This window comes from Bos grunniens, chromosome 3 (genome assembly GCF_055505025.1).
Source record: "Bos grunniens cultivar Pamir isolate PY7600 chromosome 3, Bosgru_T2T1.0, whole genome shotgun sequence".
In the NCBI taxonomy this organism is placed as follows: domain Eukaryota; kingdom Metazoa; phylum Chordata; class Mammalia; order Artiodactyla; family Bovidae; genus Bos; species Bos grunniens.
Window position 1 is genome coordinate 39,340,545 of NC_141167.1, and position 14,535 is coordinate 39,355,079.

General features: G+C 36.2%; 1 protein-coding gene and 1 long non-coding RNA gene across 31 annotated transcripts in view; one reads left to right on the top strand and one right to left on the bottom strand.

Annotated features, from left to right (window-relative positions):
- The window catches only part of ITGB3BP (integrin subunit beta 3 binding protein), a 106,857-nt gene that overhangs the window by 17,262 nt on the left and 75,060 nt on the right, over positions 1-14,535 (bottom strand). For 18 of the 30 annotated variants that reach the window (XR_015160176.1, XR_015160175.1, XR_015160188.1 and 15 more), the window contains 3 exons: positions 6,639-6,717; positions 6,150-6,243; positions 5,753-5,812 (listed from right to left, as the gene is read on the bottom strand). Coding sequence is in view for 9 of the 30 variants with exons in the window: in XM_086390342.1 (XP_086246468.1) it covers positions 5,753-5,812; positions 6,150-6,243; positions 6,639-6,717 (233 nt within the window). In the remaining 21 variants the exon portion in view is untranslated. Of the gene's footprint in view, positions 1-1,181; positions 2,917-5,752; positions 5,813-6,149; positions 6,244-6,638; positions 6,718-14,535 lie in introns of those variants that run through there. The other 12 variants (XR_015160182.1, XR_015160180.1, XR_015160192.1 and 9 more) reach the window with 3 other exon arrangements.
- LOC147375517 (uncharacterized) lies at positions 9,652-13,086 on the top strand. The gene is made up of 2 exons (XR_015160196.1): positions 9,652-9,900; positions 12,631-13,086. It is a non-coding gene; the product is annotated as an uncharacterized LOC147375517 (long non-coding RNA).

Below are 14,535 nucleotides of genomic sequence, written 5' to 3' on the forward strand. Positions count from 1 at the left end.
GAATGAGGTATGTAAGGAAATAGCCATTTATACCTAGTTGAAAATATCTAGATAATTCCTTAAAAAAAATTCTTAGAGTGGCCATTCATTTTTGTTCATTCACTGAACATGTATTGTGGAGCTTCCATCCAGGTTCAATACTACGGTATAGAGATAAGACTGTCTGTTTGCCAAGGAGAGAAGTCCAGAGAGAGCTGTGTAACCAGACAATTACAATACACTACAGCATGGTACATTTATAAACATTCAGACAAGTGCTGCAGAAGCCTAGAAGATGAAGCAATTTCTTTTTTACCTAGGTTATCTGGGGAGAGTTTCAAAGAATGTGATGTTGAAGGCTGACCTTAAGGAATGAGCAGGAGTTTGCTAGACAGAGAAGGAAGAAAGTGTAGTCCAGGTAGAAAGGGAGGTCATAGAGAAGCCTGGAGTCCTGAAGGAGAGATTTCAGAGGACTAAACCATATAGTATAAAGAGTGTGAAGGAAGAAGACTCCTTCCTATGTGAAGTCTGAGGTAGAGGAAAAAAATCATCTACTATTTACTGATTGCCAAAGTCCTGCTTTTAACTATATAATTAATTATATAACACTATAAATATCTGCTTTATGATTATGTAGAGGTGTTTAAAATACACAAACCACTTAGAGAATTTATCTAACACTTTAAGGAGCTTTTCTAACTACTCTAAGAGTTAAAGTGGAAAAAAAAATGTTCATCTGTCAGGTGACATAAAACCAATTTCTACTAAATGTGCCAGAATAATTTTTCTCCACCTCAAGAACAGTTAGTCTTCAGTCTGTTCATTACTGTCTTTTTATAGTATTTTTATTTAATAAAACCTATTAAGACTACCATACAAATCTCTTTACTTATGCTTTTATCTTTTAACTGATCAATTTTTATATTGCTGACATCCCTTCTTCACCATTTGCTCATTTAAAAATTCATAGTATGTGAGATATGTCTCTGGAGAAAATGTCTATAAAATTTGTTACAGCTGGCAAATGTGTATGAGTCAGTGATAGCACATGACTAAATGCTTCACAGAAAATAAAATTTGTTTCTGTAGTAAGCAGAACTGTTTAAATGTTATTTATTTTTATGTTTCAAAGAAAATATATTGTGAAGTGCTGCATTGATTTAATACGCAACAATGTCTGTGTACACGCTGTAGAAGGAAAATTTATGAAACCTTTGCACAACTCCTTTAATTGAATTTTCCAAATCTCTCACCACACACAAATAATCAATATCTTCTGCAGAGAAAACCAGTCAGAATTATTACAGTCTTCCGTTTCAATTTTGTTGTCATCAGCACATACAGAGCACCTGGATATTTGTAATGTCTGATAGCAAGTTATTTACACCTCTTAAACACATAATTGCTATTAAGTGAGTTAAAATCTATGGTGTAAAAAGTTTAACTGATTATTTAAAAGATAAAAGCACCATACTTTTAGTAATGTATAAAAAAATTAAATCATAGGAGAAATTATTTAAAAGGCTTTGAAAAGTAATAAACCAGTTTGTGTTTCCTTAAATCCTAGACACATCTCAAGTAAGCAGTTGAAATATAGCCCCAAACAGTGATGAACAGTGTAAAGCACAAGCATTAACATTAATAAGAGGAGAAGGTATGACCCACATACAGGATAAGTGACAACTGAATTCGTATAAAGAGCTGAGGACTACAGTTGTACATTAATGTGTGTTTGTGTTACCAAAATTAACATCTCTATTTTTTAGCTCTAAATAAACTAAGAATGTTAAAAGCATAGTGGGATTTTTGTTGTTTCTTCTGAAACATGTCTAAGCTTCAAACCTGTGTTTTTAATACTGGAGTATTTGTCTGAAAAAAGATACTGCTTCATGTTAAGCTATAACAGAAAAAAATAAAAGGGAAGCAGTTTTCTAGGAGTAAAAGTATTTAGCTGATAAGACAAATACTTTTTCAAGACTGAGTAGGGGAAAGAACAACATATTTTTAAGTTAAAAAATACTTCAGTGGGTGGTTAGAATGAAAAGGCAATATCAAACTATTTATATAGTCTTAAGACAGAAGGAGTTTAAAATTTGTCCTTTGGACCAAGAATTTGAAAACCTCAAAAATCCTATAACCAAAATTAATTTTACAATGCAAGAAGACAGTAATCTAGTTAAAGAAAATCAGAACATTTATAGTTGGCATTTTTTTCTCTTTAAGGCCAGAGCTAGAAATTTTGAAATATTTAGTATTACAGACAGCTGAAACAATCAACTTTTTTGAACAATGTAAAGTTCAGATGGTTACATTTCTTTTAAAATATGCATATTTCAACCTACACAATTATTCTCAAAACAGATAAAATATGTTTTGGACTGAAGCTAAGTGTCTAGATTTCATATCTTGGCAAACGCTCTACAATTTGCTTACATTCTTTTAAAAAACATTTTGTTTACTGGAAGTACTAGTCATGGACAAACAATGATGGTATTTTCTAATATCTCCAGAAAAAATGAAAATACTCAGTACCACATAATGCCACCTATTGTCTCAGGAATATTTGTATCAAGTTGTTTTATGCAGAGGTTGACTATGTAAAGTAAATAAATTTCATGCCTTCTCATGTGATGATAATGTGACAGTCCTTCTGTATCAACCCAATGAATGGTCATATGTTTTAAATCTTCAGCATAACAAATTAAAAATAATTTTGAAAATTCACATCCAAATATAACAGAAGAAAACCTTTCATTTCATTATTTTTCTAACAGTCATAAAGCCAATATTATTAAGGAAAGTGAAGACAAGCTTACTTCCTAAGTAACTGAAAAAAGAAAGAAGCCTTCTTTTGTTTAAGAAATCTGTATTCTGTAAAGGAGGTCTTCTTTATTCACACGCTTTATCAAGTCATTGCCTAATTTGCAAGGTCCAGTTCTGAAAATTATGAAAATCTCATTGTACTTTTAATGTTAATATGGATGTTTTAAATTTCCATGGAATAGGTTATACAAAGCCTTAGAATGTGTCTCAGATGTCTATTTAAAACACTAGAGTCTTATCTTTACAATTATACTTCTCTGACTATAATAAAAACTACAACTGCTGCTAAACAAATTAGCAGTAAAATGAAAAAAATAAAACTAAAGGATTAATTCAAAGGCAGAATGACAATAAATGCTGGAATTCTCCTGGTATTGTCTATTTTAACTATTCTAGGAAAATTTGACAAGAATCTGAAGGAAAAAAAATCTGAAGGACATTCTTCTGATAGTGAAATAAATAGTGTGTTTACTCTCATTTTCACTAATTACCTAATATAACAAATCTAAAACATATTAAAAACATATTAGCTGATTTTTATATTATGTCATTTCTAACTATATAATTTCTAATATTATGGAGATTCTCAGAACATTTTAAAATTTAAATAATTCTGGATAACAGCATAGTAAAAGAAAAGTAAAGTAGAAATTTCTGTAAAAAGCTGATGGCTAGATCCCCAAATAAGGAATATGTAAAGCATATTAGTTTGGACTGTCAAAAAACTAACAAAGTCCTGTTAAAATGAATGTATGAATAGAAGGGGTGAAAGTTAATTTGGCAAAGAAATTTACATATAATGTGCATGTGTTAGTGTGCTCATCTTTAACCAAAAAAAAAAAAACCCCACCAAAATTAAAAATATATATATACATTAGGAACTGGAGGAAAAAATAGGGAAAAGCATTCTGTAAAATGCTTTTGAATTTTAGCTCAAATTCAAATTAGAAAAAAAAGCTTCAATCTATTTTCCAGGCAATATTAATATAAAAATAAGATTAAAAACTAATGAAGATTTGAATACCTCAGTAAGTATAAACAGTCAATGTAGCTCTTGCCAAGAAACAAAATGGAAAATGACTTCTATATTCTCATATATATAATATATATTACCATATAGTTTATATTATGTAGATATTATATATTTAATGTATCTTAGCTCAGTTAGCTCAGTTTATATTTAAATCACAACAAATAACCAATGCTTATCAGAACCTTTAAAACATGATTTAGTGATACAATCTCCTCTATGCATGAAGAAACACTCAGCTCTCAGGGAAAACCTGGTAATGGGCAAGTCAGTTTTAATGCCTAAAATACTAGAAAATAGATTTAAGGCTGATTCATGCAGAAACATACAAAGAATCCCTACGTATTGGATAACTGAAAGGAGGTGACTGTTTTAACACGTGAACATAACTTTAATGTCTTAATATATGTTTACGGAAGGAAATAATACTTTTGGGAATTTTTTTCCCATTAACTATTAGCAGTGACAGTTCATCTATTTGTTCTATAATTTTCCCTTCCTCATTCTTCCAAACTGTTGGCAAAAGCCTAATGTAAAGCCTAATTCTAATTAGCTCTAGGAAATTAATAGATTAAAAAAAACTACATCATTGCTATTGTATAAATAAAAGAAAGATTTTCTCTAGTTGAGAAATAATAAATATTCTTATCCTCTAAAACTTGTCAAGTCAGTAGAGATTAAAATCATTGAAAGCTAGTTACACATTATAATCAAGATACACTGCACTGGAGAGAAATGATCTCAATCCTTTTCTAGGGAAGAGCTGCTTGTATGTACTTAAATTCTATGGATCCTAATGGGAGGTAGCTGTCCAAGCAAAGGGCCAAGGAAGCCTGCTCAGATATCTTCCCACATGAGTTTTGGAGGAGTTTTTCCATGACTGCTACCCTGCCATGACCCAGTTGGCCTCTGGAACTGACCAGCAGGGAATCTCAGCTTTTCCTCCTACAAACTCATCACTAACTTTGTTAAAGATCCTAAACACAGACTAAATTGGTTGAGTTATCTCTTATGTTTGAACCTGAGAGCTGGGATGGCTGGATGCTTTCATTTGTTTTAGGAAGACACAACACAGAAAAATACAAAGACCAAACTTTTTGACATGAGACTGGTTTTCAGTTGGAATCCCTGCTCTGACATAGGCAGCAGTGTCTTTTGGCAAACTACTCAACATTTTATTGTGTCTTTGTTCCTTATCTATAATGACAATAACAGCTATCTTGCAGGGTTGTTGTATAGATCTGCTGATCCTAGTGTTGAGAACATAGTAATTATTAGTCCTCAACAAAGGGAAGTCACTGGTACTCAAAAATGGTAGACTAACACATGGCTACCCACTTCAAGGCCTACCTCCGTTTGCAGAGATTGCCAAATGGCATTCCTGTCAGTAATATTAAAATGATCCCTCAAGTTGGTCTAGTGGCTTTAGTATTTTATAGTCTGTGATTATTTTGCTTACTTAGGTGTGAATGTGCATGTGTTATGGGAACTTAGTCTCCTAATTTAGTTTCCCATAGTGTGAAATGCTCAGAGGTATGAGTTCACAGTAGAGCAAATGTTATTAAAAATCTCACAACACTGCCTACAAAGTAACTTTTTATGTTTTGTGTATCTTTCTATATCACCATTAAAATCTGCCATATATGCATTATTGCCCCATCTGTCTGTATTTTCAAAAAGAACTTTTAATAAAAGAAATAACTATAACTTAACCTAAAAACTGTATTTCAAAAGTTCAGTCATCAGGAAAATTGATCTTACTGGACATGGTCTTCTGCTAAATGCAGTATAATGTTTTTCAAATGAGACTGGTGGTCTTTTAAAAGAATACACTAGAACAGGGCTCATGACAATTGGCTGAAATGGTAAAATGAGATGAAAAGATCTCTTTATACAATAAACTAAGACAGAATTCTTTACCTTTGTTGGGAAGTCCTGAATTCTTCTTTTTAAATAGTTTTTGCTTTATTACGTTAGTCACTAAAGGAAAAAAATTAATATGGGATATTAATCATTTCTCAATTTGGAAGAAACAACTTAAAAAAATACGTATATTTATAAGTATCAAGTACAAAATGCAATACCTAATATCTTATGTAAAGAATGAGAACTACATAAATTAAGCCTAATATGAGTTACCAAGGAACACTCTTTCCCTCACATTCAGGAAGAATCTCTGAAACAACACATCCTAGCAAAAGATATATGGTTTCCTGTTCTAAGTTTACAAACAAGCAATAGAGAGAAACTCATTAAAAACTCATAAATTAGGGGTGGGGGGACAAAAAAAAACCACAAACTCAAAAATTTCTCTTACTTAGTTTTTTTGTTTTCTGCATTTCTCTTTTAAAGACACATGATGCATGGGGGATACCAATGAGATTTTCAAGCTCTTTACTGCCCTTCAAAGCCTAAAAGAAAGGCATTTTAAATGAGTTATGTTCTCTATAAATATAATACTACTGACAACTCTAGTGAAAATACAGTACACTGCTTCCTTTCTCTGAAAAACTTAAACTCTGTGATAATGAAATTTAACTTTTTCTGGTAGGTTAACTAAAGCCTTAAAATATCTGAATAAAACCAATCTATTAACTACAAAGACAAAACATAATGATAAATTTACTTTTCAATGTGAAGTCAGGTATTACTAAAATATTATGGTTAATTAATGTTCATGTAAGAAATTCTTATGAAAAGTAAAATGAATATATCTTCTGTAAACTCTTTCCAGGATTGGATTCTCCTATGCTTTTTCTAATGGGGTAACAGAATTGTGAAAAATTATATGCCAAAAAAAGCAAACCTGTATACTACTTAAATTTTGCATTATTTCCATGAATTCTTCTGATGATTTTTCAACTTTAGATAGCAACACCATGAATCTGTGAATGAAAAAAAAAACAAAAATATTCAGTAAGATCAAGCAGTTGAACACGGCAAGTCATTTTCAAAGCTTTAATCTTTTTAAAAGAATCTTATATTCAGTTTTTATCATTTTCTTTGCATTTTTCAAAGTGGTAAAAGATGTAAATGCTCCTCTTTCAGCTTTCACTCCTTTACAAACAATATATTTTACCAACCATCCTATCCTTTGGCATTTCACTTTCTCATCACCACTGAGCAATGGGAAAGAAGAGATACATAGTTGGCTTGTCCTTTCTCCTTCATACCATTTTGAAAGAACAAATACACCACCATCATCTAGGCAGAAAGTGAAGAGGAACTAAAAAGCCTCTTGTTGAAAGTGAAAGAGGAGAGTGGAAAAGTTGGCTTAAAGCTCAACATTCAGAAAACTAAGATCATGGCATCTGGTCCCATCACTTCATGGCAGATAGATGGGGAAACAGTGGAAACAGTGTCAGACTTTATTTTTTGGGGCTCCAAAATCACTGCAGATGGTGATTGCAGCCATGAAATTAAAAGACGCTTACTCCTTGGAAGCAAAGTTATGACCAACCTAGATAGCATATTCAAAAGCAGAGATATTACTTTGCCAACAAAGGTCTGTCTAGTCAAGGCTATGGTTTTTCCACTAGTCATGTATGGATGTGAGAGTTGGACTGTGAAGAAAGCTGAGAGCCAAAGAATTGATGCTTTTGAGCTGTGGTGTTGGAGAAGACTCTTGAGAGTCCCTTGGACTGCAAGGAGATCCAACCAGTCCATTCTGAAGGAGATCAGTCCTGGGTGTTCTTTGGAAGGAATGATGCTAGAGCTGAAACTCCAATACTTGGGCCACCTGATCCAAAGAACGGATCATTGGAAAAGACTCTGATGCTGGGAGGGATTGGGGGCAGGAGGAGAAGGGGACGACAGAGGATGAGATGGCTGGATGGCATTACCGACTCGATGGACGTGAGTCTGAGTGAACTCCGGGAGTTGGTGATGGACAGGGAGGCCTGGCGTGCTGCAATTCATGGGGTCGCAGAGTCGAACACGACTGAGCGACTGAACTGAACTGAAGTCTATGAATCAGTGTTACCCAGTAATTTTTTTTAAATTAAAAAATAAGTTTTTTAGCTTAATATATTCCAATGACAAATACACCAAGGTACTCTTTTAAATTTGAAGACAACGAAAGATATGTTTGGCCACATTCATGTGTCTATACTTTTAAAAGCTGCACAATATTGGACCTAGTAAATATACCAAAGATGATTTAACTATTTCCTTATGGCTGCAACTTTAGTTTCTTTTCGTATTTTAAGATCTCACAGTTTGTATACGATAATCTATACCAGTGCAATTTAACAGAAATATAATGCAAGCCATATATATAATTAAAAATTTTTGAATAGCCACATTGAAAGTAAAAAGAATTAGGTGAACTTTAATTTTAATAATATATTTTATTTAACTCAATATATCCAAAGTATTACCATTTCTTTTTTTTTCCCAGAATATTCACAGCTGCTTTATTCAAATTGGTCACACAGTAGAAACAATCCAAAGATCCAAGAGGAGAATGGATAACAAATTGTGGTATATCCATACAACATAAATTACTACTCAACCGATTAGAATGAACTACTAACACAGCAACACGGATAAATTACAAAGACATTGCGCGTGTGTGCTCAGTCGCTCAGTCGTGTCCGACTCTTTGCGACCCTCTGGACTGTAGCCCGCCAGGCTCCTCTGTCCATGGGATTCTCCAGGAAAGAATACTGGAGTGGGTTGCCATGCCCTTCTCCAGGGGATCTTCCCAACCCAGGGGTCAAATCTGCATCTCCCCAATCTCCTGCATTGCAGGCGGATTCTTTACCACTGAGCTAATGGGGAAGCCCCCACAAAGACATTATGTTATGTGAAAGAAGACACACACACACAAGTCCCTTCTATATGACTCTATTTACATGGAGCTTAACAACCAACAAAGGAATGGATGGAGTTTAAAAAATACTACAGTGTGGAAACAAAATCATAATGTAGTTATCTTCAGATTAGAAATAGGATAAAAACTGACCAGAAGGGGAAGGAGGAGGAAATCTTTTGGGGTACTAGAAAAGTTGTATTCTTGACCTGGGTGGTAATCCCATGAGCATGTACACATATCAAAGTTCATAGAGCAATACATTTCAGATTAATGCATTGTACACACTTTATTTTATGTATGTACTCAGTCAGTTGTGTGACTCTTTGGGGCCCCACGGACTGTAGACTGCCAGGCTCCTCTGCCCATAGAATCTTCCAGGCAAGAATACTGGAGTAGGCTGCCATTTCCTATTCCAGGGAATCTTCCCTACTCCAGGGAATCTTCCTGACCCCGGGTTCAAACCCGCAACCCTTATGTCTCCTGCATTGGCAGGTGGATTCTTTACCACTAATGCCACCTGGGAAGTCCCATGTTATACCTCAAAAATAAAATACAGTATTTTCAAAGCAGTGCTCTTCCTGGGCACATCTTTAAAGCACCTGATGTCTCTATATTGAGAATGCTATAATTCCAGAAAGGTGAAAAATCTCATCTTTGCTCCTTTCCTTTCTTAGAAGATTAGATCTCATTCTTCTTAGCCAAATTGAGCAATGATTAGTTACTTCCCAGTTTACAGAGTCAGATAATGAATCTAAGTCCCACACAGTGCAAATTTATGTGTTCCTAACTGAGAGCTCTTGTCAAGCCACTCCACACCCATGGGATCCTTCCAGCAAACAATCTTTCTGTCTTCAATTTACACTTTTCAAGTCAAAGGTCCCAATTTGCTTTCTACTGGTAAATGTCCAATTTGATATTATTCTCTTCAAGAACAGCATCTGACTTTGTCTTACATCTCATTGGCAGGGGCTAAATAAATCCCTCTTCAACTGTGATTTTTCAGATCCCTGTGTTTGCATACTGAGGTTCACTGTTATTTTTCTGAAAGTACTTCTGGAAGCTCCTGTCTTGGCTTCTACACTGCCACCTGCGCGAAGGGCGAAGGGTCGCCGTTGGTGGCCGGTGCGCCCGCCGGCTGCGTGATCTCTGCGGTGTCCGCTGCTGGAGGAGGTAGCGGCGGCCTAACCCTCGGCCTCCAGGCGTCTCCTCGGTCCTGGGCAGAGGAGGTCTCCGCTTCCCTTCCTCCCAGAGGGTGAGCTTCCCAACTAGCCCGCAGGTTCTGCCACTGTCCCTCAGAGCTGTCCTCTCTACCCCTTTCCGGCCGCCCCGTGAGGCGCAGCGCTCCGCCCCCCACAAAGTATTACCATTTCAACATGTAATCAATATAAAAATTATCCATGAGATATTTTATACTTTTTTTCAAAATTCAGTGTATACTTTATATTCATAGCATATCTCATTTCAGAATAGTCACATTTTAAAAGTTCATTAGCCAAAAATAAATAAATAAAAGTTCATTAGCCATGTGTGGCTGGCTAGTGACTACTGTTTCAGAGAACACAAATCTGTCCTACCAATTTTATGAGAGAAACTAGAAATTCTATTTAAATGCTTTTCAAAATCACATCAGTGTTATCCATTAACATTTGTGTGTGCTATAAAAATAAGACAAACGTGACATTAAATGTTCATACACAATGAATATGAACAGTATGTTTCAACTAAGTAAAATATTTATATAAGTATGTGAGCAAAGAATGGAAAGAAAGCGATATGCAAAAGCTAAAAATTATGTGAACATAGTGGAATCCCAAGTGATATTTTTTTCCTTAACATTTTCCTTCATTATTACACATTTTAAATTAGAAGTTGTCTGTCTGTCTGAGGTCCCAGCTGCTTACCACTGGAGCCTCCATATGAGACAGACTACCTCCATATGAGACAGACCACCTCCATATGAGACAGACCACCTACCACCTACATATGAGAGACACTACCTCCATATGAGACAGACTACCTCCATATGAGAGAGACTATCATAAAGGAATTCTGGCTCCTCCAATTAAGCTCCAAAAGCCTGAAGGAGCAGGAGGACTTCAGTGACTCCCACTCAAGGCTGGGAACCTCCAGCTTCCCCTACATTATTCCTAAGCCCACTAAGTACCTCAGAAATACAAAGCTGAGGCAATTAAGCTCCTTTGCTATGAGAAGGAGTCCAAGGGGCTCTTTTGCTGGCATCCCTTTCCTGGGAGGATTAGAGTGGCAGAGCCTCTTCACATGGTCTTACCATTCTTCAAGGAACTGATGCTGTTCCCTGTCTACCCCCAGGCAGTTGTGTGGGAAGGGCTAAATCCTGCAGTGTTGCCATTGTGAATGACTCCAAAAAGCTCTGTTCAGAAAGAGCGAGAAGTGAATGGCACCCCCAAGAACTGTGGTATATAAGTGTACCCAATGAATCTATTAGTAAATCTTTCTCCTAAGACAGTTATCCAGCAGCTAACCAACCTGTTCAACAGCCTCGGAGCTTTTGGACTGAGGATCAGTTCCCCAAGTATCAAGATATCCTTCACATGCCTAAACTTGCTTGCACTGCAGGACCGATTAGAGTGGTGGACATTCCATCACTCTCGTCATTTTTAATTTCCTTTCCTCTCTTCCTCATTATACTTCTCGCTAGGTGAAATTCTTTTCCTCATCTCAATGGTAAGCAAATTCATAGAATGGCTTTTAAACTGTCATCCAACTGCTATATTTTGAGAAATTCAGGAAGTGTTCTCCATTTCTACATCTTCTGACAAGATGGTAGACAAGACGTCATACTCTTTGGAGATAAACAACTTGCTGAGCAGCTTTTGGGAGAATGGTTGCCACTGTCTTCATCCTAGACAAAATGGCAATATTTATATTTAATCTCATGTGCTGGAAGCTGAATTTTTATTGCCAGGGATAGCATTTTCTATATTTTCAAAGGATAGTTTCAACTATACTTTGCTGTCCTAAGACAGCATTATTGTTTGCTTTAATATTATCTCTATGTGCCTTCAACTAATTTAGTTGTTTCTGAAAACCAACAATCTTTTATACCTGCCTACAGAATACATTTCTGCTACAAAGTTTCCAAGTTATTGTTGCCCCTTTTATTCAAGTTGGCAAGTGAAAGTATCATCAGTGGGTGCCATCATATTTTATAAAACACTATTCCTTTCTTAAACAGATTTGCCTCTGGCTGGACTACACTGGGTCAAATCCTTCATCTTATAATGACCACTGCAAACTATGCAGATGTTGATGGGTACGGCATCCAGATATCCAGTGGCTGCTGCCTGTTTCATGACCTCCTTACAAAATTTGATAAAATCCTATATTATGCCCAAATTCCACTGTTGTACAACTTGAGAAATATGAAATCTTGGTCTTTCTTGAATGAATCATTTTTTTGTTTCAGCAGTGTAAAAATTCAGCAACATCTTTTTTTTACCTAGTTTTTTAAATTGTCTAGTACTCTGTTTTTAAAAAGAAACTATGATCCAGTTGGTCTGGCAGAAGAGAAAGCTGTTCAAGTTCTGACATTTTTTGCCAGACTGCCTTTCCTCAGAGCAGATTCTTATGGTATGTTCACTATGAATATCCATTTTTCTCTTGAGAAAGCCACATGCCCCAAATTCAGGGTTTTTGATGTATTTTCCAATTTGCCTAGAAAAGTCTCACTGTAAAATTCAGTTTTCTCATTTTCCCCAAAGAGAAAGTCTTATTATTCTGAAGAACAACTGAAATTAGAGGCTTTGCTCATATAAAATACATAGAGGGACATATCCATTAATTATGCTTTAAATTTCTTCCATAGTGATTTCTTCAGTCTCAAGCAAGTGATACATAACTTTTAAAAGTATCATTCTGCTTTTTTCCCTATCTTGACTACTTTCAATTATTTTCCATTCTTAACTTCAAGTTTAACTTCGTTATTTTCCTTTTCTCCATAAAGCTCCTCAGATATATTCTGAGCGAAGAACTAAAAGAACAAGGAGAAGTTATCCTTAAATTGGCGACTCTAACTGAAAACTGATGATACGGGTGATTAGCAAGCATTAACTCAGCTGCTCCTATGCCATCACAAATGTGGAAAGGAGGTCATCAATTTCTTGAAGATTCCCTGGCATGCAACCCATGGTGCCTACTATACTGACTGTGCAGGCAATGTGGATGCAGTGGAATAAGAGGTGAAACCTCTAAAAGCCATAATGCCCTGTAAAGATACTAATTTACCCTTTTCTGTAACTTCCAACTGTTTGGCACCTTTCTTCCTCATTAGATCATAAGTTCCATGAAGGTAAGGACAGTGTCTACCTTGTTTATGTTATAAACCAAGTTACCTAGCATGGTGTCTATAGTATGGTAGATATTATTTGATGGAACAATGAATAAAATATAAAAGACCTAATCCAGTGAACATTCATTCCTAGATCCAAGTGAAATATGCTCATCTTTCATTTTATTGTTCTTTTTCAGTTCAGTTCAGTCACTCAGTTGTGTCCGACTCTTTGCAACCCCATGAATCGCAGCACACCAGGCCTCCCTGTCCACCAACTCCCAGAGTTTACCCAAACTCATGTCCATTGAGTTGGTGATGCCATCCAGCCATCTCATCCTCTGTCATCCCCTTCTCCTCCTGCCCCCAATCCCTCCCAGCATCAGGGTCTTTTCCAATGAGTCAACTCTTCGCATGAGGTGGCCAAAGTATTGGAGTTTCAGCTTCAGCATCAGTCCTGCCAGTGAACACCCAGGACTGATCTCCTTTAGAATGGACTGGTTGCATCTCCTTGCAGTCCAAGGGACTCTCAAGAGTCTTCTCCAACACCACAGCTCAAAAGCATCAATTCTTTGGCTCTCAGCTTTCTTCACAGTCCAACTCTCACATCCATACATGACTATTGGAGAAACCATAGCCTTGACTAGACAGACCTTTGTTGGCAAAGTAATGTCTCTGCTTTTGAATATGCTATCTAGGTTGGTCATAACTTTCCTTCCAAGGAGTAAGCGTCTTTTAATTTCATGGCTGCAGTCACCATCCGCAGTGATTTTAGAGCCCCCCAAAATAAAGTCTGATACTGTTTCCACTGTTTCCTCATCTATTTCCCATGAAGTGATGGGACCGGATGCGATGATCTTTGTTTTCTGAATGTTGAGCTTTAAGCCAACTTTTTCACTCTCCTCTTTCACTTTCAACAAGAGGCTTTTTAGTTCCTCTTCACTTTCTGCCATAAGGGTGGTATTATCTGCATATCTGAGGTTATTGATTTTCTCCCAGCAATCTTGATTCCAGCTTGTGCTTCTTCCAGCCCAGCGTTTCTCATGATGTACTCTGCATAGACGTTAAATAAGCAGGGTGACAATATACAGCCTTGACGTACTCCTTTTCCTATATGGAACCAGTCTGTTGTTCCATGTCCAGTTAGTTCACATATTGCTGAAGCCTGGCTTGGAGAATTTTGAGCATTACTTTACTAGCGTGTGAGATGAGTGCAATTGTGCGGTAGTTTGAGCATTCTTTGGCATTGCCTTTCTTTGGGATTGGAATGCAATCTGACCTTTTCCAGTCCTGTGGCCCCTGCTGAGTTTTCCAAATTTGCTGACATACTGAGTGCAGCACTTTCACAGCACCATGTTTCAGGATTTGAAATAGCTCAACTGGAATTCCATCACCTTCACTAGCTTTGTTATTAGTGATGCTTTCTAAGGCCCACTTGACTTCACATTCCAGGATGTCTGGCTCTAGGTGAGTGATCACACCATCGTGATTATCTGGGTCATGAAGATCTTTTTTGTACAGTTCTTCTGTGTATTCTTGCCACCTTTTCTTAATATCTTCTGCTTCTGTTAGGTTCATACT